Raw genomic sequence first — 18,893 nt, forward strand, 5'->3', positions numbered from 1 at the left:
CCTTGTGTCTAACTCTGCCCTCGTGATGTGGCAAGTAAGTAAGAATAATTACAAGAAAACCCAACAAATTTTTAATGTAGCCACATGTTAAACTGTAAGTTGTATTATGTTTTGTTGCAGTCGTCGTCGGCGTGATAAAATAATAAAAAAAAATACACTTTTGTATTTTGTTAATTTATTGTTTTAAGCATGTTTTCTATTTGGGCATTATAATTAAAAGAAAATGCAAATAATCGGGAGCTAACCTTTTCAATTTAGTCACTTGTTAAACTGTAAGTTTGATTATGTTTTGTCGTTGTCGTCATCGTAATAAAATATTTTAAAAAAAATGCACTTTCATATTGTGTGAATTGTTTAATATTTTTTGTATTTTTTTTTTTTTTTGTGATGATAAATGCTAAGGGTAATGTTGACCAAGTCCTTACCTGCCTCTGCGACTGCAAATAGTTTGTTTCAAAGTTGTATTAAGAAGTAGGAACGAAAACATATCCCATCCTTCTTTGTTTGTTTTTTTTTTTGTTTTTTTAATAACTGCAATACTTAGTTTATTTATTTTATTCAGTATTCTTAGTTTTCACCGCTTTTTTTTTTTTTAGGTCATAAGTGCTTCTATATTAACTAAAAAAAAAAAAAAACAAGTAGAAAAGTGTATATAATAGTATAAAATAAAAATAAGTGCATCCAAACCCTTAAAAGCTTAAAAGTCGTTTTTTAACTTTTTTTATTCATCTGGTGAAAGCTCAGATGGTAATGACAAAGGCTGAATCACTAAATAATGACTATAGTTGGAGCGCTGAATATTTTTAATTTGGATTCCAGTTGATGACACCAATGTCTTTTCTTTTTTTTTTTTTTAACTTTTGAAATTAATTCGATAGAATTTGGTCTATAAGAATAAATACAAAATCTGCATCAATTAAATATCATATTTACAGGGTGAGCAAAAAGTCCTTGGACCAACTTCTAAACGATTTATTAATAAAAAATACAATTTATTAATAAAAAAAATACAATTTCATCAAAAAGGTGTTACAATGATAGCTTACAAGACTGAAAATAAATAAATAAATGTAACTGGGTGTGCTGAAAACATAAAGTGCAATTCAAATTTGCTGTAAATAAGTAGTAATCCCGAGGAACTAATTTTGTTTATGTATATGATGGAGAACGCGCGACGCATCCGCTGCATAATTGAAATGATGCAGAAAAAGGGAAAATAAACAAACATAATGTTGTGGACTGTATAAAAAGTAGGAAGACATTAATGTCTAATTACATGTAATAATCTATTCGGCAATATCTGTAAGAATAGAAGTTGTTTTTTCTGTATCGGACGCACTGATGGGCTGAAGAATATGTTTGTTAATCATGCGGTGTAATATTTTTAGTAACTGTTCGTTTAAAAGTGGGAGAATTGTATTCCAGAATCTGAGAATAGTCAGTACTCTGCCAATCAGAATGACCGGAGTTATGCTGGGGAGATTTTATTATTTATGAAGTGAAAAATGGAAAAATTATGTTATGTGTATGTATGTATTAACCAGTTAAAGGTGGTGCCAGCAAAATAGAGTAGGAAAATGTAGAACCTGTCCCGGTGTCAACTGGTAGTGATGAGAGCACTAAATAATAAGAGATGTGGCGATTGTGATGGTGTTGCTCATCGGGTGTAATGTAGCATTTTATTATCACGAGTGAATGTGACAGAAATGGTTGTCGTAAGCTACATAAGATAGTGGCTATCAGGGTAGATGTAATGAATTTGTATGTAACATCTGTTGTAAACCTACGGTACTTTGGTCCAGAGGGGAATTTCTGCAATCAAAATATTATATAGTAGATAGTATAAATTAATGATATTTATCAATTAATACTATTAATATTGGTTAATAAAACGGCATAAAACCAATTTAAATGTCAGTACTGAATTTTTCTTGTGTTGTTCTCTGACCCTGACCGTTATATTTTACCCCATCTATTTCAATCGAACTTCTCTCTTCTACACAATTCGGTTGCTTTGATACCTGCCGTTATGATGCACCACTCTGCAATGCACATTTCTAATTAACACATTTAATGATTGCATGCATGAATGCCACCCAACAAAAAAAGAACGAAGAATCTCTAACTTTTCTTCGCTTTTTTTATTTATTTTTTTTTGTCTTTATCTCATAGAAATAAGTAGAAACCCAATGCAGAGAGACAAAACTAATAAAGGTTCCCCAAAATACTTGCAAAGGCAAATAATTCCATCTCACCTGTATCCCTCATCCCCAATTCAGAAAATGCCACCAACCATGAGAAGTGGGTGGATAGTTCCAATTGTTGCCCTTTAAATGTTCACTGTTTCCAGCGCATTTATTGCCAGAATATGAACCGACCACATCTACTTTAAGTTTATTGGCAGGACACACGGCTGTTTTGTTTTGTACCATTTAGATGTATGTTGATATGTTGCCAATATGTGTGTATGTCTAGAGAGTATCACCCTTACAGTTCCAGTTGATCTGCCTGATAAATGGACTCTCCATCATTTCGTCTTCGTCTTTCATCAAATCTGCCTCTATTTCTGTCTCTTTTCACTCCTTCTCTTTTTCACTATTTTTCTGTTTCTTTTTTTACTCCCTTTTCCCTTATTTTTTACTTTCTTCCCCTCCCTTTTTTACTTTCTTCCCCTCCCTTTTTTACTTTCTTCCCCTCCCTTTTTTACTCTCTTCCCCTCCCTTTTTTACTCTCTTCCCCTCCCTTTTTTACTCTCTTCCCCTTCCTTTTTTACTCTCTTCCCCTTCCTTTTTTACTCTCTTCCCCTTCCTTTTTACTCTCTTCCCCTTCCTTTTTTACTCTCTTCCCCTTCCTTTTTTACTCTCTTCCCCTTCCTTTTTTACTCTCTTCCCCTTTTTTACTCTCTTCCCCTTTTTTACTCTCTTCCCCTTCCTTTTTTACTCTCTTCCCCTTCCTTTTTTACTCTCTTCCCCTTCCTTTTTTACTCTCTTCCCCTTCCTTTTTTACTCTCTTCCCCTTCCTTTTTTACTCTCTTCCCCTTCCTTTTTTACTCTCTTCCCCTTCCTTTATTACTCTCTTCCCCTTCCTTTTTTACTCTCTTCCCCTTCCTTTTTTACTCTCTTCCCCTTCCTTTTTTACTCTCTTCCCCTTTTTTACTCTCTTCCCCTTTTTTACTCTCTTCCCCTTTTTTACTCTCTTCCCCTTCCTTTTTTACTCTCTTCCCCTTCCTTTTTTACTCTCTTCCCCTTCCTTTTTTACTCTCTTCCCCTTCCTTTTTTACTCTCTTCCCCTTCCTTTTTTACTCTCTTCCCCTTCCTTTTTTACTCTCTTCCCCTTCCTTTTTTACTCTCTTCCCCTTCCTTTTTTACTCTCTTCCCCTTCCTTTTTTACTCTCTTCCCCTTCCTTTTTTACTCTCTTCCCCTTCCTTTTTTACTCTCTTCCCCTTCCTTTTTTACTCTCTTCCCCTTCCTTTTTTACTCTCTTCCCCTTCCTTTTTTACTCTCTTCCCCTTCCTTTTTTACTCTCTTCCCCTTTTTTACTCTCTTCCCCTTCCTTTTTTACTCTCTTCCCCTTTTTTACTCTCTTCCCCTTCCTTTTTTACTCTCTTCCCCTTCCTTTTTTACTCTCTTCCCCTTCCTTTTTTACTCTCTTCCCCTTCCTTTTTTACTCTCTTCCCCTTCCTTTTTTACTCTTCCCCTTCCTTTTTTACTCTCTTCCCCTTCCTTTTTTACTCTCTTCCCCTTCCTTTTTTACTCTCTTCCCCTTCCTTTTTTACTCTCTTCCCCTTTTTTACTCTCTTCCCCTTTTTTACTCTCTTCCCCTTTTTTACTCTCTTCCCCTTCCTTTTTTACTCTCTTCCCCTTCCTTTTTTACTCTCTTCCCCTTCCTTTTTTACTCTCTTCCCCTTCCCCTTTTTTACTCTCTTCCCCTTTTTTACTCTCTTCCCCTTTTTTACTCTCTTCCCCTTTTTTACTCTCTTCCCCTTTTTTACTCTCTTCCCCTTCCTTTTTTACTCTCTTCCCCTTCCTTTTTTACTCTCTTCCCCTTCCTTTTTTACTCTCTTCCCCTTCCTTTTTTACTCTCTTCCCCTTCCTTTTTTACTCTCTTCCCCTTTTTTACTGTCTTCCCCTTCCTTTTTTACTCTCTTCCCCTTCCTTTTTACTCTCTTCCCCTTCCTTTTTACTCTCTTCCCCTTCCTTTTTTACTCTCTTCCCCTTCCTTTTTACTCTCTTCCCCTTCCTTTTTATTCTCTTCCCCTTCCTTTTTATTCTCTTCCCCTTCCTTTTTATTCTCTTCCCCTTCCTTTTTTACTCTCTTCCCCTTCCTTTTTTACTCTCTTCCCCCTTCCTTTTTTACTCTCTTCCCCCTTCCTTTTTTACTCTCTTCCCCTTCCTTTTTTACTCTCTTCCCCTTCCTTTTTTACTCTCTTCCCCTTCCTTTTTTACTCTCTTCCCCTTCCTTTTTTACTCTCTTCCCCTTCCTTTTTTACTCTCTTCCCCTTCCTTCTTTACTCTCTTCCCCTTCCTTCTTTACTCTCTTCCCCTCCCTTCTTTACTCTCTTCCCCTCCCTTTTTTACTCTCTTCACCTCCCTTTTTTACCCTCTTCACCTCCCTTTTTTACCCTCTTCCCTTCCCTTTTTTTACTCTCTTCCCCTCCCTTTTTTTACTCTCTTCCCCTCCCTTTTTTACCCTCTTCCCTTCCCTTTTTTTACTCTCTTCCCCTCCCTTTTTTTACTCTCTTCCCCTCCCTTTTTTTACTCTCTTCCCCTCCCTTTTTTTACTCTCTTCACCTCCCTTTTTTACCCTCTTCCCTTCCCTTTTTTTTACTCTCTTCCCCTCCCTTTTTTTACTCTCTTCCCCTTCCTTTTTTACTCTCTTCCCCTTCCTTTTTTACTCTCTTCCCCTTCCTTCTTTACTCTCTTCCCCTTCCTTCTTTACTCTCTTCCCCTTCCTTCTTTACTCTCTTCCCCTTCCTTCTTTACTCTCTTCCCCTCCCTTTTTTACTCTCTTCACCTCCCTTTTTTACCCTCTTCACCTCCCTTTTTTACCCTCTTCACCTCCCTTTTTTACCCTCTTCCCTTCCCTTTTTTTACCCTCTTCCCTTCCCTTTTTTTACCCTCTTCCCTTCCCTTTTTTACCCTCTTCACCTCCCTTTTTTACCCTCTTCACCTCCCTTTTTTACCCTCTTCCCTTCCCTTTTTTTACTCTCTTCTCCTCCCTTTTTTTACTCTCTTCCCCTTCCTTTTTTACTCTCTTCCCCTTCCTTTTTTACTCTCTTCCCCTTCCTTTTTTACTCTCTTCCCCTTCCTTTTTTACTCTCTTCCCCTTCCTTTTTACTCTCTTCCCCTTCCTTTTTACTCTCTTCCCCTTCCTTTTTTACTCTCTTCCCCTTCCTTTTTACTCTCTTCCCCTTCCTTTTTATTCTCTTCCCCTTCCTTTTTATTCTCTTCCCCTTCCTTTTTTACTCTCTTCCCCTTTCTTTTTTACTCTCTTCCCCCTTCCTTTTTTACTCTCTTCCCCCTTCCTTTTTTACTCTCTTCCCCCTTCCTTTTTTACTCTCTTCCCCTTCCTTTTTTACTCTCTTCCCCTTCCTTTTTTACTCTCTTCCCCTCCCTTTTTTACTCTCTTCCCCTCCCTTTTTTACTCTCTTCACCTCCCTTTTTTACTCTCTTCACCTCCCTTTTTTACCCTCTTCCCTTCCCTTTTTTTACCCTCTTCCCTTCCCTTTTTTTACCCTCTTCCCTTCCCTTTTTTTACCCTCTTCCCTTCCCTTTTTTTACTCTCTTCCCCTCCCTTTTTTACCCTCTTCACCTCCCTTTTTTACCCTCTTCCCTTCCCTTTTTTTACTCTCTTCCCCTCCCTTTTTTTACTCTTCCCCCTTTTCCTCACTTTCCTCTCTTTTACTTCTTATTCCTATCTTTTTTACTCACTTTCTCTTTTTTACTCTTTACCCCTTTCTCTTTTACTCCTTTTCCCCTCTTTTACTCTCTTTTCTGATCTTTTTTACTCGCTTTTTCCCATCTTTTTTACTCACTTCCTCTTTTTTACTTACCCCTACCTTTTTACTTCTTTTCCTTCCTCTTTTCACTTCTGTTCTTGCCTCTCTATTTCTTGCTCTCACACTTCACGTTCCTCTCCCTATTTTTCGTATCTACTTTATCCTCTACTTTAGTATATGCACCTCTCTCTCTCTTTACTTTTTTTTTTATCTACCTTTGTCAGAGAGAGAGAGAGAGAGAGAGAGCATTAAGTGATAGGTAAGAACTCCTCTCTATCTATCTTAACATTCAAAACGAACTTTGGTTTTAATGATTCCAATCATTTCATGTTTTCAATTTTTATTTTTTGTGTCTCTATCTTGTTTTTGAGTCAATAAAAATCGAACCTTAAAACCAGTGGAATATTCTCTTGAAGTAAAGAATCTCATTAATAATACAGTAATTTTGAAAATATGAAAAGGTTTCAATGAAAAAACATTGTTGCAAAATGTTTTAGAATTGTTAAGGAGTGAGCAGTACAATAGCAGGATGTTTACTATGTATAAAATTGATAAGCTTAGTCCAAAGTTGGGTTCTATTGGATGCTTTAATAGTAATAATAATAATATTTACATGAATTTCAGTTTAATTTTAAAACTCTACATAAAAACATCTGGTCTTTACCTTGAAATGCTTCTTTTTCTCTGTTTAATAAAATGTTATAATCATAATATATTTTTTAGTCTTTACTTTGAAAAACATTTTTTAGGATGTTTTTTTTTTTAATAGAAACATATCTTAAAAGTTTACATAAAAAGTAGTCTTTACTTTGAAATTTAAAATTTTAAAAAAATTTCAAAGTAAAAACTAAAAAAAATATATTTTGATTATAACACAATTTAATAAATCATTCCTCAAAAAAGAAGCATTTCAGATTAAAAATTAGTTTTATGTTTATGTTTTAAAATTGAACTAGAATTTATGTCAGTATTAATCAGAAGGAACTTTGGCACTTGCGCACTACTAGGACGAAATCACTTGTTTGGTTTTCAGTTTGGGACATGGGGAAGAGTCAGACAAATGTCGAAGCGGACAAATGTAATTTCAGGACTGAATCAAAAATAAATACATTTTTTTAAATTTAAAAAAATTTTTGTTTTTTTTAGAAAGTCTTAAATAAATATAAGAAACTAATAATAAAATAAAATTGAGCTTGTTATTTTTAAACAAAATAGACATTTTTATTTTTATTTAAAAATGTCTTCTTTTTTTTGTTGTTTTTTTAGAAAAAAACAAACTATTTTTTGTTAAAAGTTTCTTATATTTATTTTACTTCCAGAAATGTTACAAAAACTTTGTGCTCATATTTTATTAAGAATGAAACAATGGTAATTTTGTTTAAAAAAAAAAAACCAACTATTTTGTGTTGTTATAAGTTTCTCATATTTATTTTAAAAAAAAACTTTCTACAAAAAATCACTTATCAAAAAAAAAATATGCATTTATTTTTGATTCTGTCCGAAAATTGTATTTGTCTATCTCTGCTATGCACCCTCCCCATGTCCCAACTTGAACCCAAAAAAGTGACTCCGTCCTTGTAGTGCACAAGTGCTGGGAATTTTCCTCTGTATAACATTGATAAGACTTGGCAGCACTTTTGCTAAACAGAAAATGAAAGTCGAAAAGAAATTGCTTTAGTAAAAATAACCGAAATGTTAAGCTGAATTGCCAACTTTAAAATATCAAACATGTGTATCTTTCCTATGGTAGATTTTCAACCAGTTTCAACAACTCAGGTAGTTGGGTAGTGAGCAAGGAGCAAATAGGAAACAACTCAAATCACGAGAATCGCTTCTCTTTGTTTTCAATAATGCTTTGACGATTATTTTTTAAGTTAAATTTCTTTTGTTAATCTTTCAAAATTTTCTACCCTATTTCTTCCTGAACTCATGCTGTAAAATGTTGTGTGGTTGTCCAGAATTCCTTCTATATTAAAAAACAAACAACAACAATAGTATAAAAAAGAAATCTTTATGTACATACCCGTGATGGAACAAAATGATCATATCACTAAAAATCATCTAAATCGATCAAGTGTTTTGTTTTTTTTGTACATAGAAAATCATTATTTTACAATTTTAAATGATTAATGGTAAATCGTAGCCATTACAAAACTGAAAACAAAATCTTGAAAGTTCTAATCGAGTTATTTCCCTTTGTTTAGGATGACAGAACGAGACACACTGTCTGCACTTCTTCATAAAATTTGGTTTAAAAAAAAATCACTTGATCAATTTTTATGATTTTTGGAATATGACATTTTCGTTCAGTCACGGATATGTACATCATAAAGATTTTGTTCTAGTTTTGTATTTTTAATATAGGTGGAATTCCAAGAAAGTACCAAATGTTGATTCAGGGCATTTTCCCTGTTACAGTAAAGAACAAGGTAAACTAAAACAAAAAAAGTATTTAAAATTTTCAGTGATCCCCATACCCTTTTCTTTTCTCCAGAATTTTTGTTTCATTTTGTTCTTCTTTCAGAAAATGTTATTCCGGTTTTGTTGCGGGAGTTGTGTTCTTCCAACTTAACATCACGACAACATCTTGAGACGCAGCAAGCACTCTTCAAACAGTTTGCAGAAATTTTGGATTTTGTATTAAAATTTGATGATCTCAAGGTGAGTTGCCAGAATCTTCCAATATTTCAATTCAGTAATTCCTGAGCTATTATTCAAAACTGTACCCACACCCGACATTCAGCGTATTAAAATTTTGAACTCTGCCATAATTCTGTCAACACAATTTTCATAATCCCAGTTCTCCCCAGTGGCAATCTAGTTCAAATGTTTCTATATAGTGAAATAGTTAAACCTGAAGATTCTAAGTAATCTATTATATAAAGGGCAGCTGCCTGTCTGTGTATGTATGTATGTATGTATGTATGTATGTATGTATGTATGTATGTATGTCTAGCTAAAAGTAAAAAAGTACAAATAAAATGGTGGCATGTCTTGTGCATTATGTCCAAAGTTGGTATATTCTTGATCACCATTGTCCTCTAAAATTTAGAATTCTCTGGAGGTCAACTGGGTCAAGTTTCATCATGGATGGTCAGTTTTTCAGTGTTATTTTACATACTTATTTGGAAAGAAAATGTTGAGTCATTCAAAGAGGAATCTATTACATGAAAAAGAGTTGTTTGTTTCTGCTTTTCAGATTTTCCTTACATTGGTCTATACTTACTAGGGTATTCACTGCCAATTTTTTTCTCTCATCTTGGCATACTGAATTGAACTATGTCAAGGTATTTGTATTTTTCTTGCTCTTCTAGGTTCTTGATGTCAGTATCTTCATCAAGTGGCATGTTTTTCATTTGAACATTTTTTTCCAGTTTTGATGGAGCACATAGCACATTTGTCCAAACCAAACTTAATTCCAATATATCTGGAGAGGTTTTGTACGACCTGCAAGAGCTGGCATACAGTTTGAGGTCATCCATAAAGAGCAGATGGTTCTTTTGTTTGGGTCTTGTTGGCAGCCTTGGCTTAGATTGTAGGCACACACACTTTTATTTAGTAATTTGCTTTACAGATCTATCACCAGATAGAATAGTAAAGGAGATAGGCTATCTCCTGGGAAAATTCCTTTTCTAATCCTGACGTTAGGTATTTTTACAGTGTGGCTTAATGTTGTAGCTGTTTGATACATTTTTATGGTGTCTTTGATTACTGAATGGATTTTATATAAATCATGGCACTGCAGTAGCCACATGTGGAGCACACTACCATATGCCTTTTGGTAATCAATCCATGTCGTACTTATGTTCCTTTGCATCTTCTTACAGTACTCAAGGGTGGTTTTATTGATCAACAACTGATCTTTTGGTACCTAAACACCTCCTCCTACATCCTATTTGTTCTTTTTCCAAGTATGCTCCAGAGGAGAGGTGTTGATAGATGCTGTCTGTACCCAAGCTAGTGAAGAGCTTGTAGCTAGTAGGGAGACAGGTCTATACTTACTAGGGCATTGTGTTTCACTCATTTTGGGTGTGAGGGTTGTATCACCTTTTAATAGCCATGGTATCATGGCCTGTTCACCCCTCAATAGTCTGTTGAAGCAACTGCTATATTGACCATGCAGTGCTGTTAGTTGTTTAAGCTAGAAATTGGGTATACCAGTTTTTTTATAGTTCTGGAATGCATTCAGCTTTTATTTTATCATGCCGGCTGTTATCTCTGGCTTTTAGGCTTCTTCATTGTAGGTAACCTCATTTGCAAACAGAGGCCTCCAATAATACTTCAGTTCTTGTGTTTTGGGTGGCTTATTTACCGTTATTGTGTCCGTTATCAAGCTACGGTAGAAGAGTCAAGCATTTTGCTTAAACCGTTTTTGGTTTTTGTCCTATTCTTGTTTTCCTTTTCTTTTTATCCTTTTGGCAAGTGCTGGGATCTTGCCCTCAAGTTCCTTAGCTGTGTTCTTCAGCTCCCCTATTTTTGTGCCATATTGTTCACTAAGCTTGCAGATGTTCTTCATGCGTCCCTGCACTACAAGGAATTCTTTTATTTGAGATGATTCTTTCCTGCATAGGTTCACCTGATTTTGGCGCTTCCATTTCCAGTGTAGTGTTTTGTTTTTTTTTGTCTTGGATGGCCACTGATTTGGCTGTTGAAAATTAAGAACCATTTTTTTTTTTTTTTTTTTTAACAATGTAGAATCCAATTTGGTTCAACCCCATGAGGAATGTGTTATACAGTACAAGTCTCTGGATAGCAACATTAACCCTTTTTATTGCTGCCCTGGTAGCTCTCATTGTTTGTACTTTTGGCAGCTGAGGTCTTTCATCCAGCCCTATCCTTTGGATCTCCTCAATGATCTTACATAGTTCTTCATCCAGAGTCAACTGCTCATAATTCAGTCTCAGCAGTTCCTGAAATGATGGTGCTGATACACATGTTGATAGTATTCTACTCACTGGTAGTTGTGAGGAAGAACCAAGGTCCGGTGAGAGACCATTTTGCATTTTTTCATTGTTGTGGAAGACTTGCAATGGAGACATTCAACAAAGGCAGTCCTGGATGCCTGTATGTATGTGTGTGTATGTCCAGTTAGAGAGGAATGGGCTTGGTGGAAGAGAAATAGAGGATTGGGAAGAAGGAGGGATAAAATTGGGGAAGGAGGAAAAAGAAACAGATAGAAAGGTAGAGATAAAAGTTTTAATTGAAATATGTCGCATTTTTGCCACTGAGCAATGCTGAGTAGCCCTACTAGTTTTTTTTGTTTTTTTTGTTTTTTATAAGTGACAAGCTTTCAGAGTAATTAAAATCTATAGAGTGTTCTATTATTGTTTTGATTCTAAAATACAATTGTTCTTTCTGTTTTTCTTTGCAGATGACTACCCCAGCAATCCAAAATGACTTTAGTTATTACCGACGAACTGTTAGTCGAAAAAGAATGGCGAATGATGTAAGAAACTTTCAGATATTTTTGGATTTGTTTATTACTTTTTTCCATGTGTGTGTGTGCGTTGAGACTCGACTGTCGGTCAAGTGTGAGGGAAGATTTACTCGCTCCAAAATATTTTTACTCGTCCGACTTTCTCTTTGTTTCAGTCAATAATAGTAAATAATTTTACAATTCAAGAAATTACCGTGTGTATAACCTAACAAAAAAATATTTGTTTAACTCTTGCAAATCAACTATTTATATGCAGTTGTAGCGTCGAAGAATTTTTTTTTCCAAATGAATTTCAAAATCAGAGAGCTAAATGAAGGTGACATTTTGATTATACGCTGAATGTGTAAATTTGACCTCTTGTTGACCTTTAGCATGACCACTCTTTTTTCAATACGATATTCCAATAGTCTCACAGCTAGAGATGAAAGAATTCACAAATGATGAGACATAGGTCATTCTAAGTCACCGCATATTTGAGGGTCGTAAAATAAATGAGTTTTTTCCGTTTCTTTATTTAAAGAAATTTTATCGATTGGTAGGCGAGTGAGTTACGACTTTTAGTCGCCCCAAGAAATTTTCAATCGACTTTGTAAAGTCTCAAAGGCTATATATATATATATATATATATATATATATATATGACCGTGTTTGTCTCTGTGAGGAACAGTCGCTATCAAACTACTCTGTCAATTTTTGGTCTACAGACTTGTCACTTTATATATAAAGGATTTGGATCTGTAGAACAAATTCAATTTGGTTATTAGCTGGTAAAAATAGTTGTTAACAAGTCAAAATTGAAAACAAAATTGGAATTTGGCAGGCGTAAGTCAACTAAACCTGTTATTTCTATGTTGCGCAAATACACATATCTATTGTTAGTTTTTTTTTTATGCTTATTAACTTTGATCAGACAGTAATGAATAAGGCTGGGGAGCTAATTGTTTTTTTAGTCGCTTACTCATCAGATGTTCACCTTGAAAAAACTCAAGTTGTAACGTGTAAACTGAAGTAAATTAAAATATATAACAGTGGAATGAGTTTGGAAGTTTTAAAATATCTTCCGATATTCTAACAAAACCTGTGAAAGACGTGGTATGATGAAAATTTAGGCATCTACATGAATTAAAAAATGTAAAAAAAAAAAAAAAGTTATGAGTGTGAATTGATTCCATCTTTCAGGATTTGAAATGAAAACTAATGGTGTGTGTATGTGTGTGTGTGTAAGTATGTGTATATATATATATCTATAATATAAAGCTGAATGTCTGTGTGTGTCTGGTCACAAATAGGCTCCTATATGGTTGACTATTTTAAAAAACTGATTACATATAATGATAGAAGATGTATCGAGACACAGGAATGGGTATGTTTTACCTGGCAGAACGGTGGTTCATTAAAATTGTGGGGTCTGCGTTCGCGCCTGGTCCACAAAGTATGGAAATAAGATTAAAAAATAAAAAAAAAACATTTACAAGTGTTTTTGATATAGATGTACATAATAATACTTTGATAAGTATGTTTTAACTTAAATAGGGATGGTATAATAAAATTGTAGGGTCTGCATTTGCGCCTGGCCTCTATAGAATGGAAATAGGCACAAACTTTAATGAAGACTAATCATATCTATCTGCGTAAGTATATTTTGATAATTATGTGTCAGTTTGAAGAAATATGGTATAATAAAATTATGGGGTGTTCGTTCGTGCCTGACCTCCATAGAATGTAAATATGTCACAAAGTTTAACAAGGTTTTTTAATATAGATCCACAGAATATTGTGATAAGTGTTTCAGTGTGAACAGGTATGGTATAATAAATTATAGGGTTTATCTATTTCATTTTTACTTTCATCATATTTTGCTTTGGTTTTGATACCCCCAAATTCGAAGCTATCTCTTTACAACCCTTCCTTTTCATAACCTATCATACTTTCATAAATCAGAGTCCATTTTCTGTAGGCTGTTTTTGAACCCAGTCAACGATGGGTACTTTTGCTAGTATATATATATATATATATATATATATATATATATATATAATTCCACAATAACCAAGACAGCCATATATCACATGTTTTATTATACAATGTATTTCATTCGGACAAGTTTCAACTGTATCTCATTAAAAGATATTCTAAAATGGCTAATATTCAGGCACAAAATACAAATGTAATAAGTATATAAAAACACAAGCAGCAAAACTCACCTCACCGTCTTTGATTTTTACTGTTTTCATCGAATTCTGGTTATGCACAATCCCGGAATTTAATAAGTAAATTCTGGTTATGCACAATCCCGGAATTTAATAAGTAAATTCTTGCTTTATATTTATATATATATATATATATATATATATATATATATATATATATGCACACAATAATGATTTTTTTCTTATTTCTGAATCTTTGTATTTATTCATAACAATTTTAACTTGTTCCTTCCTTCTGTTTTTTCTTTTTTTCTTCCAGGACAGCAAAGAAGGAGAAACAGAAGTGTCGAATGAAATGGCGAATCGGATGTCTTTATTTTATGCACATGCCACACCCATGCTGAAGACGTTAAGTGACACAACTACAAAATTCGTTACACAGGTCAGTCGACCAAACAGTGTTTTTCTGCAGTTTTCTTTCTAATATGCGTGCGCGTTTTTTTTTGTTTTTTTTTTAATTTTTTTTATGAAAGAGGTTTTTCTTTGTTATTGCAAATACATTCTCTAAATATATTTTATTACCTATGATATATTTTTCTGATTTCAGAGTAATATTTTAAAATAATTTTTTATACCTGCAGACACTAATGTTTCATGCTTATGCAATCATCAATGCAGGAAATGATAATTATTGCTGGTTGAGGGATTCGTGCCCAGTCAACAAAGCCGACCTTAGCTTTACGGGCTAATGCCTTTCCTCTCTGCCACTTGCAATCAGCATTTAAATGTAAATAAATTAAATATTCATGAAGCCATGTAAGTGGGCTGTCATAATAAGCTGTGAGATGAGTATTCAACAACAGGAAGTTGGAAATGATGCATATTTGTTAATTGATCGCTTTTTCTCAATTCACTAAAGAGGGATCAATTATATTTTCTTAAAGGGCTTTATAATATCTATATATATATATATATATAGCCACACTGATGAGCTGTGAAACAGCGAAACAGTACTGTATGTGGATGACTATATATATATATAGGCATCCACATACATATATATATACACACACACACATATAGTCATCCACATACGTATATATATAGTCATCCACATACAGCTCATCAGTGCGGCTATAATATATATATATATATATATATATATATATATATATATAACTATTCCAGGTGTAGTTTTGTTCATAGAGATTAAATAAACAATCCTTGGCATTTTTTTATAACAGTGCTCAATAACCAGTAGAAGAGTAGTATATTTATTTAGTCTAAATTTTTAATCAAACATTTCTAGCTACATATGTGCATACATATTTTAACCGCAGTCTCTCTTGGGCTTTAGCTGAGACATATATATACACATATATTGGTAGAAATGTTTGCAGGAATAATAAAATGTAAATGTAATAAATATATACAAACCTTACACACAAAGATGTTCTATTTTCAGAATTGAATTTCTTTATTGAAATTGTACAGTGAGAAATTTTTTTTTTTTTTTTTTTTGTAAATTTTTAACTGACAAATTTATTTTTATAGCAAATGCATTTTAAATACTTTTATGTATTGGTTGATTAATTAAAAGTATATTCTATTTTAATTTACAGTGCTGGGATTTCATGATATATAGTGGTGTGTATGTATGTATGTATATATATATATATATATATATATATATATATATATATATATATATATATATATAATTCTAGGTGTAGTTTGTTCATTAAATAAACAATCTTATGTATCTTGCTGTTCTTGTATAATAGTGCTCAATAACCTGTAGAAGAGTGGTATATCTATTTAGTCTGAATTTCTAATCAAATATTTCTGACTACATATGTGCATACATATTTTAGTCTCAGCCTCTCTTGGGCTTTAGCTATGATATATATGAGCATATGTACACAGAATTGGATTTCTTTGTAGCAGGCTGTTTAGGTCCAGTTCTACTGAATCCATCCGTTCAGGTTATTATATTTTAATACCATCTTTTATGAGTTATATGAAGAATTAGATGTATGTTGACAGTTAATTGTTCTTTCATATCAACTATTTATTCTGTTTGGGAATTTCATAAGAGCTACTTTTCATTATGACAAAGAGATTCTCATGTCATGAGATAACAAAAACATAGATCATACAACAAGAACTTTAAGATTCTAATACCATCTTTACATTTTTCGCTAAATTCTAAAATTACATATCCAATGACTGAAGATGTATTCTTATGTGACAAATGTACATGATCTTTCTTTTCTTTTATCTTTTTTTTTTTTTAAGCATAATGTATAATAAAATAAGCAAGTGATTGCTAAAATTTAAGTAATTGTTTTCTCATCTCCTTAGTTAAAACCTAATCGGCATAGTGGATGCTGAAGGCTGTCATCAGTGATGTCTCCATGTGAATCACAAAAGAGAGTTTGGAGTTTTTCAACACTATACTTTGTTTCATCAGATCTACAACAAACTAACATAGACAGTTTTCTCAATTCTTATTTAAAATTCGACTTAATTTAAAAAAAAAAAAAAAAGCAAAAATACAGAAAAATCTTTATGATGTACATACTCATCATGAAATGAAGATGCCATATTCCAAAAATCACAAATTGACTATGTATTTTTAACTAAGAAAATCAAAAAAATTATTATTTTTATATTTTTTTTTTTGCAGTGTAAAAATTTTTAAAATTACATTGAATACAAACAAAATCTCTGTGATTTGAGTTGTTGCACTTGAATTTTAACATATTCTGAAATAACGTGGCGGTTCTCAGCTCCCTCATCATAAAATTTGATTTTCTTAATTAAAAGAACAAGCTTATCAATTTACATAATTTTTGGAATATGACATCGTCATTCTGTGACAGATACATACATCATAAAGATTTGTCTGTATTTTCTATTATTTTTTTTTTTTTAGTCAAATTCTAAATAAGAACCAGTTTCTCACCTAGAGCTGTGCATTCACTGAACATTTTCAAACACTGATGCAGATTTGTTTGTATATGAAAGTAATTAAATGAAATATAATATAATTTAAATAAAATAAATAAAAATGTACAATGAATAAATTAATTAAATAAAAATAAAATAAGAGGTTAATGTAGTTTGCTTGAAGCATTGTTTAGTGTGTATATGCAGGTAATTAATAGAAGGCAATACAATGCAGAGGTATAATGGGTATGCACAACCTGAAGCAAATTAAGGCGTATGACGGTAGAATGAGCTATGCAGATTCATCTTTTATTAATACAATATGTATTTTTTATTTCAATACTTTCAACATTGCATTGTGCTCATACTTGCATTAAGTGGAAGTTCTGTATCATATAATATTTCGGGGAGATGCCCGTCCTCAGATGTATGTGACTTTAGTTTAAACTGCTTAGATTTTTTGTTTTTAAATAAGCATATTTTCATTTCCGATTCTTATAAGTCTTCATCAGTAAACTATAGATTTTTTTTGTTGTTGTGTTCTTTTTTTTTTGTTACATGGCATACTGTCACTTAACCATAGGCTTTTATTTTTATCGAAGATTGAGTATATATGTCTGATTCCAGGGTTTTTGTTACTCTGATATGAATGTGTGAATTATGAATGAAATATTTTCACTGTTTGAAATTTGGATATCATAACAGTTTAGAGACTAGTCAAAATGCAGACTTTTTTAATTATTTATTTAAATTCTAATTTTCGATTCATAAGCGTCTTCATCAGGGAAAATACAGATTTTTTTTTTTTTAGACAACATGTCTCTTAGTCGTATTCGTCTCTAAACTGTTATAATATTCAAATTTCAATACATTCAAACAGTGGAAATATATTTGTACTCATAACTGATATGTTTTAAATACTTTTGTGGGTTGCTATGTTTTAATTTGTAAAGCTCTATCAGTAGAATTGTAGACATCTTTTTTTTAAACTTTGTCTTTTGTTTTCGTTTTCTTTTTAATTATTTTTAGAAACCCATAACAATGTGTTTGTTAAAATAAATGAACTTTATTTTAATCCAAGCTCTCATAAACAAAACGTTTATTTCTCAAAGCAAAAATAGTTTTCTAAAAAACACGACAGAAAAATGTCTACACTTCTATGATTCAAACTAGCCTAACCTTGCGAACAGACATAATTGGATTATTTTTTTTATGAGAGCCACTGCTTATCAAGGGCGGAAGGCCACTCCGTTAAGGGTTAATAAGTATAAGGTAGGGCTTGATTATTTAAGAAGATGGCTCAATAAGAACTTGTTTATATTAGACTTTAAAATTATCATATGGTTAGTTGGGAAGCAGCCTCACGGTGTTGTGTTCTACAGAGAGACAGTTCTAGGAAAGAAACTTTGATCATGGAATTTTCGTTTAGTTTTAGATACAGATAGACGTTGAGGGAAATTGTGACGGTTGGTTGTAACTAGATGAATATTTGTTGCAAATGTTTTCCCGGGGGGGGGGGGGCGTCAAGAAAATGCAAAATAAACATACCTTTATAAAAGATATAGTTTTTTTTTCTTTTTTTTTTCTTTACTGTGGTAAGATCTTTTTCTGTTTGGGAGGTTACCGTCCATTAAAGCCCAAGGACCACTCAAGGGTAAGGGTTAGTGAGTGTTAGGCAAAGGTGAGACAACACCATGATGATTAGTAATGGTGGAACTTGGGTGAAGGCTTAATTATTTAAATAGACTGCTCAACAAGAACTTATTTACATTAGACTTGAAAACTACCATGTTATGGTCTGCTGGGAATGAGCCCCGTGGTGTTGTGTTCTACAGACAGACACTTCCAGGTAAGAAACTTTGCTCATAAATTTTCATTTCTATTTAGGCACAAATAGAGAGTGAGGGGAAACTGTTGGCAGTTGTTGTACCAAGATGAGTATTTGTTGCGAACCTAAAAAAAACCCACCATATTTTGATTGAACCGTGTGCAGATAAATGAAGTAAACAAAAACAATAAATTTACCCACCTAAAAAGCATACATAAATCTTTTAATGCACAAAGATTTGCGCTGGATTTTAAAACCAGAAATTATTTTCTATTCAACGGTTTCGATGCTTCAAAATGCCTTTGAAATTTTATTTTAACAAACACATTGTTATAGTTTAAGAAATGATAATATTGCATAGTTGTATTTATGTGTGATTTGTGTGAGTGCACCTAGGGACTGCAGTTTAATTTTGCTGTGCATTCTACAATGATGAAATACACAGGAGCATGCAGTTAGAATGTGATACAACGTAACTTGTGTCTATTGTCGATCCAGAAAAAGTGTAATGACCTGAAAAATAAGTT

General features: G+C 32.9%; 1 protein-coding gene across 2 annotated transcripts in view; it reads left to right on the forward strand.

Moving 5' to 3' along the window:
- LOC145297246 (CYFIP-related Rac1 interactor B-like) overlaps positions 1-18,893 on the forward strand; it is a 317,794-nt gene that overhangs the window by 241,329 nt on the left and 57,572 nt on the right. For both annotated transcript variants that reach the window (XM_080143329.1, XM_080143328.1), the window contains exons 6-8: positions 8,524-8,660; positions 11,371-11,445; positions 13,906-14,028. In XM_080143329.1, the coding sequence (XP_079999455.1) occupies positions 8,524-8,660; positions 11,371-11,445; positions 13,906-14,028 (335 nt within the window). The remainder of the gene's footprint in view (positions 1-8,523; positions 8,661-11,370; positions 11,446-13,905; positions 14,029-18,893) is intronic.

Source organism: Euprymna scolopes, chromosome 2 (assembly GCF_053919585.1).
Source record: "Euprymna scolopes isolate OS-2025 chromosome 2, ASM5391958v1, whole genome shotgun sequence".
Classification (NCBI taxonomy): Eukaryota; Metazoa; Mollusca; class Cephalopoda; order Sepiida; family Sepiolidae; genus Euprymna; species Euprymna scolopes.